Here is a 21,768-nt window from a genome sequence, read left to right as displayed (position 1 = left end):
TAGTTGACCAGTGAGGTTCCGACTTCCGTGGTCGGCCTCTGGTCTGGACTGGTCGAGTGGCTTTGACCGACGTCCTTGGTCGGTTGTTATTGACCGGACTCAGTTTTGGCTTGTGTGGTCGGTTGAGATCCGACCTCTTTGGTTGGTGGAAATCCAACCCGGTTGGTCGGTGGAAACCCGACCCGGTTGGTCAGTGATTTTCTTCCAACCTCAGTTCCGATTTGTGTGGTCTGATGTGGTCCGGCCTCTTTGGTTGATGGAAATCCGGCCTGGTTGGTCGGTGGACTTCTGACCTTTGTGGTTGGGGGCTGTCGCCCGACCCCTTTAGTCAGTTGATTCGACATGGTTTTGGAAGGTCGGCTCGGGTGGAGCCACAAAAGACTTGTTGCTTTGAGCGGTTAACTCAGACTACCCCTTATGGTGGGGTATCCGAAGATCCGGAAAGTCTTCGGTTGCAGGAACTTCCGAGGGTCAGGTCGATCCGACTTAATGTTGTTGTTGTTGTTGATGTGCCTGTGTATGACTCAATACAACAAGGATATAATACACTACTACGGTACAGTACAGTATGCTATAGTAGTACGGTGACGTACGTCCTATACTACTGTTCTGACCAGTATGACGTCACAGGGTATAGTGGTCTTGCACTTCACTGAATACACCACGAATACCGAGCCGCGTGCAAAATTCAAGAAGTGATGACTCACGCCTGTGTTAAGCGTATGGGAAGTTTCCCTTGCACGCTGATTGGCTGACGCTAAAGCACTGAAATCAAGCGTTCTGACATCACAAGTAAGTTCAACAATTTTTTTCCTTATTTTCCGCGGAAAAACAAATTATTTTAGGTCGGCCAAAAAGTTTGTTTAGTCAAATTTTTAGTTTTTTAGCCGTTAGAAGTAGTTCTTGAGATTAGAAATTTTTCTGACGGGGAAATGTCCGTCAAAAAGGAAAGGCAAGAAGATGAGCGACCTCTGGTCGGTTCACCAGAGTAGTCAGTTAGTCAAAAAGAGGTCGGTAAAAGTAAGTTTTAAGTCGGTTTCTCCGACGAAAATTTACTTTCATCCGCTAAAAAGTTATTTTAAGTCGTTCGAAATTAATTTTGGCCGTTAAAACGTAGGAATTCGACCTGGTTCAGTTCAGTTCGACGTAGGAATTTGCCTTTTCAGTATGGTCGACCTATGTCAACCTGTAACTACGATTTTACCGGTTCGTTACGGTTGCGTGGAGGTCGGTTGTGCGCTGTTGGGAGGTCGGTGGTCCGTCGTTTCTCGATAGAGATCTGCCGTTAAAGTTGCGGGTTGCCGTTCAAGGCGAAGATCCCGTATAAAGGAGTAATCCTATCGCACTGCAGACTCTCGTAGCGAGTCTGGTGTCCGTCAGTAGGGAAGGGGAAGTTCCGTGCGTGCGGGAAAAAGTGCTCTTCTAATGTGGAAGAGTCAAGAAACTGTAGCTCAACAGCTGTTCGCTTCAGCCGTCAACCCGTTTATCCCCAGCTGCAAGACGGTATGATTAGTCCGATCAACGGTCGAATTAGAGGCTGCTCTTGCAGTCAGTCTGCACGACTACCGTGGGTTCCTTCGGGTTCTCCAAAAGATGCCTTAACCGTCTCCTCAGAGATTCGTGGAAAGAAAATCTAACGTCTGCTTACCATGAAATAGGCAAGCGCAGGGAGCTCACAGAAGTCTTTATTGACTGAATAAAGGCAATGTAAACAGATCCTATAATAGTGAAGTTTTAAAACTACAAACTACCCCTGGTACACCCCCCCCCTCAGGGGGGGTGGTCAGGATAGGGGCACGGTTACTTGTATTTTATATAATTGTTTAGCACTTTCGTTGTATGCTTTTCCATTTTCTTTCTGTAATACGTACAGCCTTTACCTTTTGTAAGACATCTGAACTGACCAACTATTGTCTGAATATGTTATCGCAATGAAGATTATATTTGATATTTGGGTTTGTCAATTGCCCCTTGGATGATTAATTTCCCTCATCCAAGTATGAAGGGTGGCTACGGGACCTAGTCTGAAGAATTTCTTCGGAATTTCTTCAGAGGCTGTCGTGGCAGCTCGTCCCGTAGTTATCGGGTCCCCACCGTCCCGTGCTTTGTAAGTACTCCTCTTCTTGGCTCCGAACTTCCTTTTCTGCCGTTGAATTCTTACTCAGATCTGCAATGACGTGGACCTGCCCGGATTGCCAGTTTACCTGCATACGAGCTGGTAGCCACCGTGGCAGCGGGAATTGCCTCAAGCGCCAGGCGCAGGGACTGGGCACCATCGGAGAACCCACACAAAACCGTGATCAAACGCACGATGGCCCTCCACCAGCTACCGCCATGTCGCCTCCAGCTTTTGTCCCAGCAAGGAGAAAGATAATGCGCCGCATACCGAAAGCAGCCCGTGCGTCTGTCGCTATATCATTAACCAAGTTAATGCGGAGTGCAGTCTCGGCCAATGATTCCTCGTCATGGCTTAAGCTGCTATCAGCCCCCGCCGCGATCCTTTCTCTTCCAGGAAATAGCAAAAAGTCCCGCAAAACGTCGATCACCTCGCACATTCGCGACCGCATTGCCAAATTCGAGCGTGGGGATTTCGATGAAAACGAACCCAGTGCCCCTGGTAAGTCTCGGCGCGTTACCCCAGAAGATGAGATTCCCCGGCGCGTTGGGATACAGATTGATGACTTCAACGTTAGTGGAGCTGTACGCACTCTCCTTTCCTCTGACTCGGTTGCCGACACGACCCCGGAGGTGATCGAATCCATGAATCGCAAACACCCGCCATCCCCGCTACCTAAACTGCCCGCCGATCCCCCGACTTCGGCACTCAATCCCCTCACCCCCGCCGAAGTGTTGTCTGTTTTGGAGGCAATGCCTCGTGGTAGTGCAGGAGGCATAGATTTTCTACGCCCGCAACATCTTTTGGATTTGATTGGCGCACGGATGGATGACGCATCCTCCAATTTGTGCGACGACTTGACGGAGCTGCTAGACCTCGTATTAGCCGGAGACGTACCCGATGACATCATCCCCCTGCTGTGCGGCGCCCGGCTGATTGCACTGCGAAAAAAGGACGGGGGTCTGCGCCCAATAGCAGTAGGAAATGTGTACCGTCGCATAGTCGCCAAGGCAGTGGATATTCGCATCCGCCCGGTAACGTCAGAGATCCTGCAGCCTCATCAGCTTGGTGCCGGGATCAAGAAAGGTGTTGAAGGGATTATTCACGCCGCTCGAGACTTTCTCCTTCAGTATGACAGCGACGTGAAAGTTCTTTTGAAGATGGATTTCTCTAATGCGTTTAGTTGCGTTTCACGCGAAGAAGTGCTGAGGATTGCGGCAGAAGTCATACCAGAGTACTATCCTTTCATTAAGATGTGCTACGGTTTTTATTCCTCGCTGTTTCTGGGAGAAACCACGATTTCCTCCCAATCCGGTGTGCAACAGGGAGATCCTTTTGGCCCCGTATTGTTTTGTCTGGTACTCCATTACATTGTCGAAAGGCTGAATACTTACCTCAACGCCTGGTACATGGATGACGGGACATTAGGAGGCAGCCTACTGAGCGTGCTACAAAACTTTCAGCAGCTAATAACAGAAGCTCAGAAGATCGGCTTGGCAGTCAACATCGGAAAATGCGAACTGTTCCTGTGCGGCGGCACCGCAACGGAGCGAACAGCGGCCGCTAATCACTTTGCCGGTTTGTTTCCCGGCATTGCTATTGTTTCGGCGGAAAAACTGAGCCTACTCGGATCTCCTCTGTTGCCAGCCGCAGTAGTTCCGATGATCGACGAGAAGACCCGTCAGCTGGAAGTTATGTGCAGCCGACTTCAGCTGATACCCAAGCACCAAGCCCTGTTTCTACTGAAGAATTGCCTGGCAGTGCCGAAAATCGTCCATGTTTTGCGCACGTCACTGGCCTGGATGTTCCCAAAAGAGCTGTACAGACTCGATCAGGTGTTTCGCGAAGCAGTGGAGACCATTACGAATGTACGAATGGACCACCCGACCTGGCTGCAAGCCTCCCTTCTCGTTCGCTTTGGCGGTTTGGGGATCAGACGCACGGAGAAGCTAGCTCCCTCTGCCTATTTGGCATCGCCTTCTTCGTTGCACCCGCTGATTTCCAGACTGTGCCCGACGCTAACGGCTACGGATTTGACATCCGCCACGTGCGCCTGGAAAGCGTTAACCGAAACAGATGAACTCCCGCCCGTAGCGTTGCGCCACGTCCAAAAAGCCTGGGACACACCTGCGACCCTGAACGCCTTATCAAAGCTGGCCGCGTTAAGGGTCTCAAAAGAGGAAGTCGCTCACCTGAAGGTGGTGTCAGCGCCGGAATCCGGTGTGTGGATCCATGCGTTGCCCGCAGCCTGCCTTGGTAACCTGTTGGATAACAACGCCTTCCGTATAAGTGTGGCGTTGCGTCTGGGAGCTCCTATTGTCACTCCTCACGTGTGCGTCTGCGGCAGTCTGGTCGACGAGCTGGGCCGTCACGGGCTCCGTTGCAAACGGTCAGCTGGGAGGCTGCCACGACACGATGGAATCAGTGGAGAATTCACCCGCGCTTTGAAGACCGCAGGTTTTCCGGCCAGAATGGAGCCAAAAGGTCTGTCCGTGAAAGATAAAAAACGGCCAGATGTGATTACCCTCGTCCCGTGGGAGCGGGGAAAACCACTGGCTATTGACGTAACCTGCGTGGACCCACTCGCCGCGTTGTATATCGACCGTACTTCCGTGTGCGTCGGTGCAGCAGCGGAGCAGGCGGAGTGAAGAAAACTGTCAAAACACGGCTGGCTACAACCAAGATACAATCTAGTAGCTGCCGCCTTGGAAATTTACGGACCCTGGGGAGGCGGAACGAAAAAACTCGTGGGGAAGGTCGGCAACTGCATGGCTTCCGCCACAGGCCAGAAGGGCAAAAGAGTTTTTTAGACAGCGGCTATCCATTCAAATGCAACGGGGAAACGCGTTATGTGTCATGGGTACGATCCCCGAGCAGGATAGCATTGAAGAAGTGTTTTTGTTATGAATTGTGTTTTAGTACTCAGTATGTACTTGTATGTGATGCTTAATAAAAGTCTGGTCCTCTTTCGTAAACTTTTGAATATGATGGCTAAGGAAACTTTTCGCGCGAAGCGCGAAGCTGTCGAGCTATTTCGCTAGGAAAACGCTAGATAAGTAATTTCGCAAGGCCTTGTATTTATGCCACACTTGACCAGAGCTCAGTCTGCGAGAAAAAGACAAACACAACCGCATAATACACGGAAATCCAAAGATTCACGGTAAATAAGCAATTATGTTTTTGTGCTAATGTTTGCTTACACAGTTTTAAAGTGATGACAGTCAGTGCCAAAATATGGAAACTGATCAAAACTGCTCAAATTACTCTAAATTAATTTAAGAATACCAGTCACGTATTTTGAACAGAGGAAGTGAGTTTACTCTTAACGCTCGATGACCTCGAAGTTGAACGATTGGATAGAATAATGCCCTTTTCGCGCGAAGCGCGAAGCCGACAAACAACTTTCTCTTTAAAGGCCAAGAAATTCTTAGGTTAAATTTTAAATTTTAATCCTAAAGACCCCTCTAAACTTTTCTCGATGGATTTCTAATTTTTTAATCTTGCACATTTGGAAAGTTAAAAATGCACAAAGCACATTTAAAACTACACAAACTGTGTAATAATACACCCTATTTTAGGCTATGAATGCAAATACCGCGTGATATGCGGGAAGAAAACACAGAAGTTAAAACACTAAAAAGGTGTAAGGAGAGAAGCGGCTCATATACAGCGACAAAGTCTTTCAAAGATTTTCAACACTTTGCGCCGTGGTGCAGTGGTGCTGCCTACACGGAGTCATCCGAGCGAAAACAGAACAGCTGACCAATGTAGCAATGATCAGCTCAGTTTGGTCACAAGCCTCGCTACCTACAAAATTTGGAGGCCTCGGACTGATCTGTGCAGTGGACGTCGCGTTAGCTGCCTATTCCGCATCGGTTCACGGAGCGACCGACATGGTTTACAGCATTACGGGCAACGCCTCTATAAAAGAAAGGGCCAATCAGCTCACCAAAGTGTGGAGTGGACGTTTTTCCCTGGAACCCCCGCGGATGGAAAGCCGCCACCTCCAGTCGGTCTGGACAGCACTGCAACATACCCAGACAGCATCCCGCATGATGAAGAATGCCGACGTATTTACCTCTGCTCGCTTGTTGGCTGCATCCTCACCGGAATCGCGTGCCTGGTTGTCTGCTTTGCCGGTAAAAATATTTGGAAATCTACTGGAAGATGCCCACTTACGAATTGCCGTGGCGCGGCGGTTGGGAGCTCCAGTATGTCAGAAGCATGTGTGTCGGTGCGGCAGTACCGTAGACAGTCTCGGACACCATGGTCTGATTTGCAAGCTGGCGAAAGGAAGGCACGGTGTCCACGCCGTCTTGAATGAAGCAACCAAGCGGGCTTTGAGTTCGGCAAAGTGCCATCGTCACTCGAGCCAGTGGGCTTAGACAGAGGCGATGGAAAGCGGCCTGACGGAGTGACAGCGTTCCCATGGAAAACGGAAAGCCGTTAGTGTGGGATGTTACCGTGGCAGACACATTCGCCCAAACATACATTGCTCACACGTCGAGGGTGCCGGGGAGCGTTGCGGAAATACGGGAAGACCGCAAGTTAGCAAAGTACAGCGGGATGGCAGACCGCTACACCGTCCAACCGCTGGCGTTCGAAACAACGGGAACTTTTGGACCGCTGACGAGAAAATTCTTCAAAGACCTATCGAAAAAGAATTGCGACTGTACGGGCAACCCACGCTCAGGAGAGTTTCTGCGCCAGAGAATTGGTATCGAGATTCAGCGAGGAAACGCAGTTTCTGTCCTCGGTACATTTAGCGACATGGTTGAGAAGGAAGATGTGTATTTTGCATTTAAATTAGCTGAACGGGAATAAGTCCTTGGACTTTTGTTATTGAAATACTTGTTCAAACGGTGTGAAGGAGCATATGTACAATACTTCCGTTGATCCCATATAAATGCTATCGGTTCTTATACAGATACATGTCAGTGCAACGAAAATACAGCGTGTAAGACTAACGATTTCCCTCCTGCTTAGACAAGCATGAGACGTGCACGCTAGAAAGTTCTTGACCGTTTGCCAAGGCGTGAAATAATGCTGGCTGCAGCGTCGTGCTGTATGATGCGCAGACTGGACTCTATCCAACGCAAGCGTATGAACGCTGAGTCGCACGGCGAGAGTGGGACGAGATAGCAAGTGTGGCTCAGTGTATGACCACGCGGCACATCCGCTTCAGCGGAGAGTGCAGTGCAGCAGCACACGTACGTACAAGAGAGAGTCGAATACGGCATGTACACCCCCATAATGTGGTACTAGAAGAGTCCAGGACAGAGATCTCCACTGACAAGATCATGCGTAGCGTAATATGCTATATGATCTGGATAAATGCACAACGCACGGCATCCACTAGCATAGATACACTTTACTGAGTGTCAAAATCAACTCTCCGAACAACTCTCATCAACTGATAAAATCTACTGAGCGAAGAGCCAAATCCTGCTGCTTCGCATGCGCACTTTGGCGCCGCCCACTAGGCGAATGCAATGGACGGCTTTAGCCGTCAGCCAATAAGAGACCCAACACAGACACGTCATCGGCAGCGTAGCGCCGTGGTCGTGAGGGTGAACGTCAGTGCAGCCATCGCTGACATGCCTCTGGGAGGGATGCCGAGCTCCGCCGAGGCTGAAGTCCGTCTCCGACGAGTCCAATCGTTGGCAGGCGGTCTGCGTGTGCTCAAATGCTAATAAAGAGCATCTCATATTCCATTTAATCACATCAAATCTATTCCAAATGCACGATGTGAAATAAAGAGATCTGTATCAAAATACTATCAACAGTTAAAACAGATCAACAGAAGTAATAATCAAAATCCGTAGCCACTTGTCAGGTCACAGGTATCCTGTCCACCGTTTAGGAACTTTTTGGTACAGTCCGCTCCATTGAGCAATTTCGCTCCGCTTGAGCATCCTTCGCATATGTAATGCGACTTCATCACATGAGATCCAGTTTGGAATAAGGTGCGTATCGAGTGTACGTCTTAGGAATACGTACTGCTTCATCTTTTGAATAAGGTGCGTATCTATTGTACGTCTTCAGTCGAATGAGATCCATATTGGTCATGGAGGGACGTCGTATAGACAAGCGTAGTTCGCTTCCTCCCTGGTGAGATCATCTCTGAGATGATTTGGATGTGCGACATTGTAATAATTCATCCTCCATTAACGGTCATGGAGGAACTTAGCCGTTTTCGATGTCGGCCTCCAAGCTCATTTCAGCTTGCCTCCCTAGTAAAGTTCATCTGGTCGCACATCTCATCGTTATTACAGAGAGTCGGCAAGTTTGACCGTAGCTGCTCCGGTAAGAGATCCGGCTGATTACCGTAGATTCTCACATTTTAAGATGGGCATTGAGTCGATGGAATAGGAGAGCCGACTTTAAGCCGTACCAACTCCTTCTAAGTCGAATTCACTGATCCATCATCTCGTTCGGCTCATCTCCGTCACCACCATCATTCGGTCCAACATATTGCGTGTCCATGGTTTCTCGAATTCGATCTAGCATCTCCTGATACTGAGTGTCGAATATCGCTCGGAGATTACCGTATTCAAGTCGGTTGGTGCTGCCATCTAGGTCATCCTTCGCTTTGCGAGCTAAGGCCTGATGTCTTGTAATTTAGCAGCTTTTTCACGGAACACTGGTGGCTTTTTACTTTTTAATGTGTCCGAACGTAACTGATTTATCGACGGGTAATGTGCCAGTCGTGCAGCGAAGATCTTGTGACCCCACGTTCTTGCGTCATGGCTGGTAGGATCAACTACCAGATCGATCGCTGCTCGTGCCGCCAACACCTTAAATGCCGGGTTCACATGACGTAACACAAATTGCGCTACGTATTCCCGTCGTTCCTTTAATTCTTCATATTCGAACTGAGTCCATCCCGTGGTATCGACTGTATCCAACGAAACTCCCAGTAAGTTCAGGTCCAACAGACTTGGCAAACCACAATGTCTGATCGGTGTGTAATATGTGGTTGCAGCTTCGGTTGTGATCTTCAGTCAACCAAGTCTGCCCGTTTTGATCTCTGCCGCGTAGTCCGAGTCGATTAGAAACTGTCGCAAGTTTTGCATTTAAGCAAGTATGATTGCTGACTGTTCGGATTCGACATCAAGTCCCAAATATCGACATATTTCAGCTCGTTGTTCTTCTAGATAATCCATATTATACGTTTTACGGATAAATTGGGGACGTCGTTGCGGATTGTTAAACCGGGACGGTTTATTCTCTTCGCGACGATCATCTGATTCTCGTCGTCGTCCGGTTCGCGTCGACTCTCTTGTTGACGTCGATCTTCGATTAATTGACGAACGTCCTGCTCGCGTCGCGGCGGTGCCTTACTTGTCGATGTCGACGGTTGAAGATTGCTGTCGAGGATTACATTTCGTTTATGGACCACGGTCTCCTGTGATGACGATGTGTCCATCAGCGCATCGCCGGGTAACGTCACTACCAGCGGTTCCACCACATGAACTGTGGACAACATACGCTGATATTTTGGTGGAGTGTCCTCACGTTCTCCACTCGATGACCGTTTGTGGGGAAGCTCGAAGGTCGCGTAATATGCTGCATCCTCTTGCCAGGACTTATCATATGGGTTTGGGCTCTTGTTCCTGCGATCTCGTCTCTGATTTCGAGATCGTTCCGGTGTTAATCCTCTAACTTTTTGGTGAACGAATGCACAGCCGATCGGTTCCTGACGACCTTCTTTTTCAGGTTCCGGTCTTCGTAGTTCCGATCGTCGCTCTGGTATAGTTACGCTGTCATCAGCTGGTTTGCGCCGAGCGCCGACTTCAACGACTTCATCTCCGTGGCGTTCCCATGCTCTTCTGCCACGATGTTCTCGGTCGCGAGATCGTTCACGTGACCTATCGTCTAGTTCGTTCCGATAGTCACGAGTTCGCTCGCGAGGGTATTCCCGTGATCTTTCATTGCGGAAGTCGTAATTCCTTTCGCGTGAGCATTCTCGCGATCGTTCGCTTCGCCTGGCAGGTGATCGAGGTAGTGCGAAGTTCTCATCTCGTTTGAAGCTTTGAAATGCTTTTATTACTTTGAGCTCCCTTTGACACGACGTTCGTATTTCTTCGGTCTGTTTCTCGACCAGCAGCTTAGTGTTCGGTTTTGGAGCTTCTCCTCGTTCAAGTCGCACTTTTTCGCTCAGGAAAACTTCGAACAGGTCCTCCCGAATGCCAGCTGGATCCTTCAGCAGCGCGTCGATTTGGATGATTAGAGATTGCACCCTTGCTCTCGCTTCGTCTTCATTTAATTGAGAGACCGGTATTGGCGCTTTTCTTTTTTGTACCAACTTTGCCCGGTTTTCGCGCACGACTTGTTCTTTTGCTCGTTTACGGCTGGCTATAGCTTCAACCTCCAACTCTTGACTCCGCTTTTCTTGTATCATCCGTTCCATGTCCTCATTGAACTTTTTCCGATACGCATCGCATGTGTGATCTTGTGGACGTTCCATGGTTACGTCCCAACCGATTTCGCCATTTTGAATCGCTTGTCGGTAGCGATCTACAATTAAAATCTTCTCTTTCGGTGGGATTGGTTTCCAGTTGTCTGTATAATTGAGATTTCGAAACACATCCTTGTTTCCACGAGCTGCTTCTGTATATGCCACCAAAGTTCGTTCGTTATCTGGTAGCGCGAACACACAGGTCCAACATGGAAACTTTCCACTGACGCCCCTATTGTTTTTGATACAGTCCGGACAATTTGGATTATAGCCCGTAAACCGATCAATCTGTGATGCTGGATCCGCAGGACGTTTTGCTGGTGCTGGCGTAGATGTCACCTGACTTGTCGAGGGTGCCGATGCTGCTTGACTCCTCGCAGGCACAAAAGCTGCTTGGCTTCTCACGGCCAAAGGTGCCGCTTGAGTTGTCGATCTGGCTTGGATTTGTTTGGTCACCTGGACTTTCGGTGCGGTTCGACCTTTTTGAGCCATCTTTCACTTCAATCTGTAATTTAGAACATGTCCAAATAGCGTCTCGTCATCTCATAACCATTTCGTGAAGTCCTTCTTATAAACTTTTACGCCTAATTAGGCTATTCCTGTACTGAGCTGAGACCTTCCTAGCTCAGGACGCCCTTTTTGTAACTGTTAACTCAAGTCTTAAGCTCGTTCGCCTATTCTAACTACTGGACTTTTCACATCTCGTTTCGCATCTGGTTTAGCACGTTCGCTAAGTTACGTCGATTTATCCGGTTTTAACGCTTAACACTGCTACTCCATCATATCGTCTTCGTTAATCTGAACTGATGATATTCTTCTGTGATATGCGGTGGACCTTCCTAACCGCATACCACACATCTCTCATTCGCTACTCCTTTTGCGATGTGTCAGCTGGATCAGCTGACCCAGTCTCCGCTGATTTCAGTTCAGTTTCCGTTGGCTTCGGATCGGTTTCTGCTGACTTTGTGTCAGTCGGTGCCAGCTCTGTGGATGTTGGGAAAACTTGTTTTTCGGACGTCATAACCACCGCTGGATCTTTTTCTTCCGTTTCCAGAGTTTCGTCTGACGGTTCTTCCGGTCTAGAGTGAATACGTCTATCTTTGGCCTCCAAAACGTTTTCATCGACAAGGCTTTCAACTGCCTTCATGATCCATTCCCGATCTTTTTCGATGTTGTACTCGCCCAGCTCGTGGTTGGCGGCAAAGTTGTTTGACAGATCATCCCAAGTAACTCCATTAGTTCCGCCGAGTCTTGGTATCGCCGCATCGGTCATAGCGATTTTCCCAAACTTCAGATCCATCTTCAGCCGAGGAGTGCGCAATGAGAGTGGCAAGTAATATGACCATTGGTTTGTTTCCGTATAACAAAAGCCCAACTTTCATTCTTTATAGGCTCGTTTGGTCATCCGCTCAAAACTCACTCCCGATAGTTTTAGAGTCCGGTTGGCGCACATGGCCGATTTTAGATCTTTCTTAGTCCTTGGCTGATATGGCTGTTTTCCCAGGAATCGTTTAAGTTCCCACCAAGTCGGATTAACGTCATCCAATGGTAATCCGAGCATATATTCTCGGTCTTCTTACTTCGCTCCGGTGTCCGAAACATCTGCCGAATCAGTTGGATTAGTGCCAGGTTCCTTCTCATCAATTGTGAGTTTCGCCATTGAACTCGATGATGATTTCGTTGATTTCGGTTCGTCGGTTTTCATGCTCTGGGAGGGTACAAAGTCTTTATTGTCATCTTTTGACTCACTACTGCCAGCTCCACTGGTCTTAGGTAGCGGGAGTCCCGACGTCTTTCGTCTTTCGCGCATGGCGGCCAGCTCAGCCTCTGCTTGTTTTGCCAACTTATCAGTAAGGAGAGCGGCCTTCCTTCTCTCCTCTACCTGGCCCGTCGTAAACATCTCTGCTGAAGTTGCGGGAGCAGCTGCTGTGCCACCATCTTCATCATCCGTAGATGAATATATTTCGCCTCTCCTTCTCAATGGTCTCTTCTTCAGCTTGTCTGCTGCAAGCTTTTCCGCGGCAGCTCTCTTCTGGTCTCCCTTTTGTTGGATGAAATTGAGAAGAGGTGTATCTGGATTATCTCGTTGCGGAATATCCAGTAATGTCATGTCACCACTGTCGGAGTAATGGTTCCCTTGATTTTTATCCACCGGTATCAGGTTCAACGTGGTATATCTGATTGGGGATCCCATGTGAGCATTGGTGGTGATTACTTTTCCTTCTTTGAGCACCTTTGTTAGCTGCTCTGCACTCGCTGTCTCTATTTCTGCAATCAAGCCCTTTGCACCATGCCACATTCCATTGACGTACTGGCTGATACGATGTCGAGTCGATCCACTTGGGCTTCGCATTCCCGCAAAAATGCGAAGCTCTATCTGCCTTCGATTATCCGCATGCTGTTCGAACAGCACCTTATCTAATCCGCCCGTTCTGACAAGCTTCGCTTTAAGATCCCAATCGATGTGTTTTTTGGTCAGCTTTCCGACGTTCAAGGCGTACTCCACTAAGCGCATCGAATTTCCGTGGCGTGAAGGTATGATTACGTTCCTCCAATTTTTTCTTAACTTCCTTTCGGAATTTCAGCGTGACGGATGAATCGCGCGTGCGCCATGGGTTTATAATCTTGTTCGTGATTTCCGTCAGTTCCGGTATTGTTAGGTCCTCGCCATCCGGTTCGTCGAATTCAGGAAATGGCTCGTTCTCTGGTTAAGAATATTCCAGCTCGCTATGACCGAGTGTCCTGGCGTAATTTGCCATGCCGATGGCGTCAATTCGTCGCACCGCTGGAGTTTTTGAAACCTTTTCACCACTTTTCTTCGCTCCCTTCTTCTGCTTTTCCGCGGCCAGCTGTTTCTGTTTTTCTAGCGCTGCTTCCAAGCTCGACTCAGCCTTCGGTTCCGCCGTTTTGCTTCGTGGAGCTCGTCCCACCGAATGAGACTTCGAAGCAATCGTTGATGTGCTTGGACGACTGCTAGCCTCCGATGCTGTCGTCGAATCGCGGGATGTTTCGCGTTTCTTTTTATCTTTCTGAGACTTTTCCTTTCGTTCTTTCTGAGTCGACGCTGACATAATTTGTCCGAGTGGGACGACCTTTTTCATCGCGATCGGTTTTGTGGGTTTAGTTTTCATTGATGTCGCCGATTGGATGACGATTTTCTTTGGTGTTTCCGTTATCGATGTCGCCGATTGGATGACGATTTTCTTTGGTGTTTCCGTTATCGATGATCTATCGTCTATTTCGATTACCTCGTCGTACTCAATTTCCGCATCTATATCGGGTGAGGACTCTTCCTTTTCGTGTCCCTTCTTTTTCTTTTTATCTGTTTCCACCTTCTCCTTTTTCGTTTTAGTTTCCTTCTTCTCGGTTTTAATAGACACCTTTTCGCCCTTTTCAGCCTTCTTGGGCTTTTTAGCTGCCTTCGACGATCTCGCTTTTGGTTCTTCTTCCTCTGATTCTTCTTGTACTGTTTCGTCGTCTTCTTCCGAGTCCTCGGGCGGGTTACAGCGAACACAGTTTGGGTCGTTGCAGTGCTGATGTAGAGCTCCTTTGACGATCTCGAAAACTCTCGACAATGATCGTCGCGGGTTATCTTCGTCAATTGGCTCATCTTCCATCTCGAGAGCGTCTTCTTCTTCTTCTGGAGCATCATCGGCTTCCATCTCCTCACCAGCTTCAGCTGCTCCGGCATGACCTTCCTCTGCCGGGGGCTGAGCCTGTTGTTTAGCGGCCAGTTTCGTTGCTGCTTCGATGTGTTTCCGAGGTGTGTCAGTCACGTAAAGAGGTGTCATACGATGATCATAACAACCCGTACGGAGTGATCCATCATCCTGGGTTATAGATACTCTGAGGTGAGCCTGATCTGCTTCCGTTCGATGTCCTAAAACGCTCAGCACTGCCTCCATAGTGGCTTTTACGTTTCTTTTCACATGATCCGGTAATAGGTCGGATAGTGCTGCCAGTGCCTTTCGCATTTCCTCATTGGCATATGCGATGTCTTCTTCTGATATGTACAACGGTGCAAAGGGGATAAAATCTCCCGAGATCGGGTCAACAACCTCCGCTATCATTGCGCTTGGTGTATCAGCCGTGTAATGAAGTCCGATGACAAACTGCCGACAAGTCGGTTCGTTATATAGATATCCTGTGTCATATTCATCATTTAGCTTTTTTTTACCGCCCGTTTCATCATCATCTTTTTTCAACCGCTTCCTTTCGGCTGCCAACATCATCCCTTCAGCTGTGTACGTGTATGACAAGTGGTCCTCGTTCGTGCCCACCCGTATTCGGATCCAGGCGTTTTCCTTTGCCGCAATCTTTGAAATCAACCGTTTCATCATTTGAATAAGAATTCGCGGATTTCTTCGATCTTCCTCCCTCGTAATAGTTGCTAAGGCCGCTTCGGCTTCCTTTCGTGATGCCGCTGAGATCTTTTTCTTCAACTCCTTGTTAGCCCGGTCTGTGCAAGACGGGATCTCTTGGTTCGTATTTTTGTCCTCAATTCGAGCGGAAACCTTATTTTCTTTCCCATCTGTTCCAGGGAAGGTTACCAGGTAGGCCTTAGTCTGTGGAATCAGTGTTGGAGGAGTTGGCTGAGTCGGTACCGCTGGTTGAACAACCTTTTTTCCCAGTGGTACCGGCATCTCATGCGCCTTCAGTGGTTCCTTACTCACCGCGGCCTTTTTGGCCTGCTGACCTGTTGTCTCAGCTGATTTCGGACTTTTCGTCGGTGACCTTGTTCGTTTCGAATTGATGTCACGAGATGAATTTGCTGTCGAGCTAGCCTGTGACCTAGCTCGCTGGTTCAGGGCTTCTTCGATCTTCTTTTTCTGTTCCAAGAGATCGTCAACTGTCATTTCTTCGGCGGTTTCCACGGACGATGTCCCCGCTTTGACCTGCACCCGGGCAGACACGGAAGCTTGTGACGAACCAAGTACCACAGCTGCAGGCGGTGCGACTTCTTCTGGGATTTTATTAATCCACCTCAGAATCTTTTCAACCGCCTTCGGCCAAGGTCTTCTTGCCAGGGCTTGATGAAACCTTTTCATCGTTACGATCTGTATCCCAATCTCTTTTCGAGTTTCAATTATGCTCTTCGTTTTATCCTTCAGCACGATGTGGCCCGGGTTAGTGACGGCTAATTCTTCCATCATGTGTCCGTAGAAAGCCTGCTCATCGTTAATTCGCTCATGCACCCTATAAACGTCGTGGCACATGCGGTTAAAATCGTGGATAGCTTTCCGATCGGTCTCTGAGAGCCTCTCTCCATCTCCCACGATCATATTTAGCTGGGGGTCATCTTCCTTGATATCGACTGCGAGTCTCGGTATATATCGGGGAGGTGAATCTGGAGAGTTCTTCTGCGCCCCTTCCATTTGTGGGCCTAGCGAGGGCAATATTCCCCGTGGTCGAGGTGACCCAAATCGGTTTCCATCTCCATGTTGCGATCTCCCTCCTCGTTTATTAGGGGACCTACATCCTCGGTCAAATCGTTAAGGTGGGTGCGGTGGTACCGATGTGCCAAATGGTCCAGTAGGCGCTGTTGCGCTCCAGTCTGGGCAAAGTGGCGGCATGGGCGACGACACTTGAGGTCGAGGTGGAGCTGGTTACGTTCCGCCACGCCCCCCATGTCGAACTGATCCAGGTGATGTGCCACCAAGTCCTGACGGTCGGACCGGTGACATGCCACTGAATCCTCCATGTCCTGTTGATGTCCCGCCAAATCCGGGAAGTCGAAGGAGTTCTGGTGCCATTCCGCCGAAGTTGCCAAGTCCCGTAGGAAAGTACGGCGACACCTGTTGTGGTGGTGGCATCAAAAATGCCGGTGGTCCCATCGTTACTTGTGCTGGTCCGTACGCTGGGAACTGTTGATACGGGACATTTTTCCCCGGATATTGGGGTGGTCCGACAGGTGTGCCCTAGTCCACCTAGTTCTGCGTATTCTGACAATTCGTTGGGTCTTGGTGCGGATAATATGCCTGGCCGCCCACATAGACCAGCTAATCTGATACGCCTGGTTCGTTCTGCTCCGTTCCTGCAGACGAAGTCGATTCAACTCCGTAGAAAACGTTGTGTCTTTGATCACCTTCCATTCTTATAGATGTCGATGCTTTTGAAGGATTTCCAAAACTTTCTGAATCAGAATTGTCTGAATTCTGTCGTCCCAATTTGTCCTTTGACTGTTTCACCTGTTGTAACAACGAAAACGATATCTGTTAGCCGGTTTCCGACGAACAACTTTTACTCCTTCCCAGCTCCCGTTCATGTCATTTTTGCTGGAAAGACTTGGGAGATTTTCAAGCAGAATATGAGGAAGGTCCTTCAAAGTCTGGTTGAAGCAGGGTTCACGATCAAACCGACGAAATGTGAATTTGGAATGCGGGAGATGGGATTCCTAGGTCACATACTCAGTGAAAATGGAGTTCGAATGGACCCCGAAAAGATCACCGCAGTATCAGAGTTCAAACGACCTCAAACTGAACGACAGTTGAGATCATTCCTCGGATTAGCGAACTACTACCGCAAGTTTATAGCTGGATATGCACAGCATACCTGTTATTTATATGAGATGTTGCGAAGTGATAAACACGTGAGAAAAGACTGGACAGAAGTTCACACCAAAGAATTTGAGAACTTGAAAAGGCTGCTATGTGAAGGTCCAGTGCTGGCAAAGTTCGACCCAGCTAAACCGACAGTAATCGAATGCGACGCGAGCAAAGAAGGAATTGGAGCAGTTTTGTCACAAGAAGGTCATCCAATCGCCTACGCGAGCCGCGTCCTACATGGAGCTGAACGCAACTGCGGTGTAACTGAATGGGAGTGTCTGGCGGTCGTGTTCGCCGTCAGGAAGTTCAAACCGTACATTGACTACTCCGAGTTCACCGTACGAACAGATCATCAGGCCCTGACGAACTTGCTGAGATCGGAAACGAACAAAGTTGGCATGAATCCGCAATTGACGAGATGGGCGATGGCACTACAAGGTCATCAGTTCAAGATCGAGTACAAACTGGGAAAGTACTGTGATAACGCGGATGCATTATCGAGAGCACTAATCGAAGGTCCCACATGCCATGATGAAGAATTCGATGAGATCCCGAACTTCGAGGACATCAAAAAGGAGTTTGATACAAAAGCACTGGCAGTCGAATTATGGCAGCTGTTTGTTCAGATGACCGAAGAGAAAGAAAAGCGTATAAAAGTTAACTCAGTTACGGCGAAAGAGTCGGCTGGGGTACCGATCAACGTTAATCGGTTTAAAAGTGGATTTGGATTTGATTCGGCAGGAATTGGACATGACTCGTCAGCTCAGCCAGGCGAGCGAAGGGAAGATCGAGATGATCTTTGGGAACCAGATAAAGTTGCACAGGCATTAAACGAATGCCCAATCAAGTTGCTGAGGTCCCCTAAACGGATCAATAATCGGTATAAGCCGTTACCCAGGTGCAAAGTCATCTCGGATTGGAACGAGCTGAGCACCGCAACAGTTCGTATCTTCAACTTGCAAGGAGATGAGGAAGAGGAAGATGACTCGAACTTGCGACTGCGAAATAAACAGCTAAAAGATCCTCACCTTGCGATGATCATCGACGAACTGGAGCACCTACCAGATGCCGAAACGAGATCGAAGTTTAAAGTTCATTACCAGCTATGGAATGCGATCTTGTATCTAATAAAGGATAATAAGGGCAGACTTGAAAAGTCGTACGTCGTACCACTGTGAATCGGAAGAGCGATCATCCATGCGCTGCACGATGAGAAAGCAGCTGGTCACCTTGGATTCGAAAAAACGGTCGCAGCAATCAGACTGCGGTACTATTGGGACAGAATAAGTACGGACGTGAAAAATTATATAGTCGCGTGCCAAGGATGCCAGTTCCACAAGACGCCAAGGAAGTGTCCACCTGGGAAGTTACAAGACATTAAAGTGGGGCATCCCTTCTTCCGAGTATATGCTGACCTGAAAGGACCTTTATTACCTACAAAGAAGCGCGAATACAAGTACACAGCGGTGTTCATCGATCAGCTGACGAAATATGTGATCGCAGTACCAATGAAGACGGCAACAGCGAAGGAGTTTGCCAAAGTCTTCGAAAAACATGTGATATTGGTACATGGAGCACCGCACATCCTACATACGGATCGTGGAAGGCACTTCCAAGCGGAAGTTCTCTCGAAAGTCACCAATGTGTTTAAAATCAAACAGACCTTCGGAACGGCGTACCACCCTGAAGGCCAGTGCCAAGTTGAGAGGCAGATGCAGATTATCGGAGATGGCCTGGCACAGTATACGAAGGCGGGAAATAAGCGAAAATTCAATAAGTATCTCCCGTAAGTGGTCTCAGGAATGAACAGAGCGGCACATGCCACAACCGGATATTCAGCGTACTACATGCTGCATGGAAGAGAAATGACCATGCCAGAAGACGTGGTGACGAGAACGAACTTGCCAGATGACTATGGTACTCCAGACGAATGGGTAGAGACCATAAAAAAGAACTTAACTTTTGCGGAAGAAGTGACTAAATGTAATATAAAAGATGCGTATGAGAAGAACGCGGAGATTTATAATAAGAAGAAATCGGAACCGAACTTCAAAGTGGGAGACCTGGTACTTATACGACTTCCGAAAGACACGAAACAAGGTAAGAAGGAAACCCAATCGGATTTTAAAGCGAAATATGATAAGATGTGGAAAATTCTCAGCATTCCGAGAGCGAATGAGGCTGAAGTTATCGAGCAGAATCCGAAAAAAGAAGCTGACCTGAAAGTCGTTTCATTCGACCGGTTGAAACTCTGGCGTCCACCATTACCGGAAAAATCGGACTGTGAAGAAAACGTAGCAGACCGCGTTTCTCTCAAACCACCTCTGCTACCCGAAACGGAAAATGTGGAACCAGAGCTAGGTCCGCAAAACGATTTGGACTCGCGACTCAAATCATTTTTCGAACCACCTCTGCTACTTGAAAACTGAAAAGGACACAAACAAGTAAGATGAAAGTTAAACAGCTGAAAAACCTAAGAATAAAAGAGGAAGACCGAGAAAAGAGGATAAAGATTTTGAAACAGCGGTGACAATAAAGTTAAATGCGGAAGCTGGCAACTTGGCAGAAAAGCCCCCAAATGAGAGTGGAGTACCAGAGCGTACTCCTCAAAAAGACTTACTACAGTCTTTTTTTCGAACCACGCACTGCTACCGGAGAGGCTCAGCGGAACGACGCTGACGAAGCAGATCGCGCTTCTCCCAAACCACGCTGTGATGTATCAGAGCATAATTTAAAAGACTTTTTTAAACCATGCTCTACCGCTACCAATGGAAAGGATGATCTCTCAAGAGAACAGCAGCTCGAAGCAGCGAAAGCAACAGCTGCACAATTGGGGCGTGATATCTATCGCTGCTGCAATTGAGCAAAGGAAGGTCAAAAAGAAAAAGTCGCGACACACTCCCACGGAATTACTAACACGGAAAGGAGAAGAGGAAGACGCCGCCAACAAAGAACTCTTTGATCGGATAACTAAAGGACGCAGGGATATAAACCCTAAAATAAGGCTTACGGGCGTTTTTGACATTAATGTATCCAAAGACGCAGCCCTTTCGCTTCGCCTTGGACAAGACTCTGTCCATACATAGTTGGAACGTTGCAGGTCTATTGCAGACTCCAAACGGCATTCTTTTTAATCGATACATGCCATCTTGAGTCACAAAAGTCGTCTTAATAATCGACTCCGGATCCATGGGAATCTGCCAAAATCCACTTTGCAAATTTACTTTCCCATAATATTTGTTGCCTGCGCACGCATCAAGCAACTCATCCGGGTTCGGTAACGGAAAGTTGTTTTTCTTCGTTAACTTGTTCAGCATGATGGAGTTGACGCAGTCTGGTGCCCAGTGTTCCGTCACCGTTCTTTTTGCCGCCAGTACAACTGGAAAACTCCAGTCAGCATCTGATGGCTCGATGACGTCCTGTGCCAACATCTCTTCGATATGTCTCGTTATGAACTCTCGACTTGTCCTGCTGGTTCTGGCGGGATTGCATTTCACTGGTTTCGCATCTCCCGTGTCAATCACGTGGGTGATCCCTTTGACATCTCCATACGGTTTTTTTTATGTCGGAAGCACCTTCCAGAACTCCCAAAATGCGTTGTACACATCGTTCTTCTGCTCCTGTGCAAGATCAGGTCCGAGTTTCAGATTTCCATGATGTTTGTCAGCTACGCTTTTGTTGTGTCATCGACCTCAGGGTCAAATAGCACGTTCCTTACTGTGCCGCTTTTGACCTGAACGTTTTCCATATGATCGTAGGGCTCCACGTAGCCAAGGAACTGCCCTTTTTTCACAACTTGCCGTTTAATGCTATGATTAGCGCTGACCAGATCGAAGTATTTTCCTCTGTGATCAGTCACTCCTGCTAGCGGTTGAACATCTGTTTCCACTTAGAAGACTGGCGTGAACATCAGTTTCTTGTAACCTGGTACAAATCGTACCATCTTGGCTTTGACACGTGTGCGAACGGATGGTTTCAGGAAGATCCGTTTTTCACTGTAAACTCTGATGGTCTCCCTGTTTAATCTCGTTCGTTGCAAATTCGTTCTTCTTATTTTAATTTCCTGTTCTTTTTCTACATCCACCTCGTCATTTTCGTCGAGATCGAGCAGGTCCTCTTGTTCTGAGAGATCGTTTACACCTGAGTCTTCTGATGTTCTTGAGTTATCACTTGAGCTCATCCAGTCCGAGTCCTGCTCTCATCATTATTCTCATCATTATTCGCACCTCTCTGTTCGAGTGGGCGTTCATCAGCTCCTTCTTCATATGAACGGTCATCTTCGTCACCTCATAAATCGCCAAGTTTTTCCGTTTTTATATTTTTGAGCAGAGGTTTGCCCATTTCCTTTGTTTTTCTTCCATATGTTGCTGTGATTCTCGGATGGCTACGCGTTACTCGTATTTTGGTCGATGACCTTCGCTCATCTGAGTTGGACCTCTCATTGTCCGGAGCTGTTCTTTCCAGCTAATCGATCTCTTCGAGGTTCATCAATCGGCTCTTCTCGATCGGTGGACCTTCCTCACCGTTATCGAGTGTTTTATCATCCTCTTTTGCCTTTGTTTCTGGGTCCTGTTGCCCGTCCGAGATCCTATGGAGTTCCTCTGCGAACTCCTTCCACATCTCCCCTCGCTCCGTTAACATTTGTG

The 21,768-nt window shown here is 48.2% G+C and overlaps 1 protein-coding gene across 1 annotated transcript; it reads right to left on the bottom strand.

Moving 5' to 3' along the window:
- Positions 1-9,269: 9,269 nt before the first annotated feature.
- On the bottom strand, positions 9,270-10,586 carry LOC129596785 (RNA-binding protein 25-like). Its single transcript, XM_055494128.1, has one exon. It carries the CDS (start codon positions 10,584-10,586, stop codon positions 9,270-9,272), a length of 1,317 nt encoding a protein of 438 aa, XP_055350103.1.
- Between the last annotated feature and the right edge of the window lie 11,182 nt (positions 10,587-21,768).

This window comes from Paramacrobiotus metropolitanus, unplaced genomic scaffold (genome assembly GCF_019649055.1).
Source record: "Paramacrobiotus metropolitanus isolate TYO unplaced genomic scaffold, Prichtersi_v1.0 Parri_scaffold0000095, whole genome shotgun sequence".
Taxonomy (NCBI): Eukaryota; Metazoa; Tardigrada; class Eutardigrada; order Parachela; family Macrobiotidae; genus Paramacrobiotus; species Paramacrobiotus metropolitanus.
Note: the sequence above shows the minus strand (reverse complement) of the source record. Positions and strands in the feature narration are given on the sequence as shown.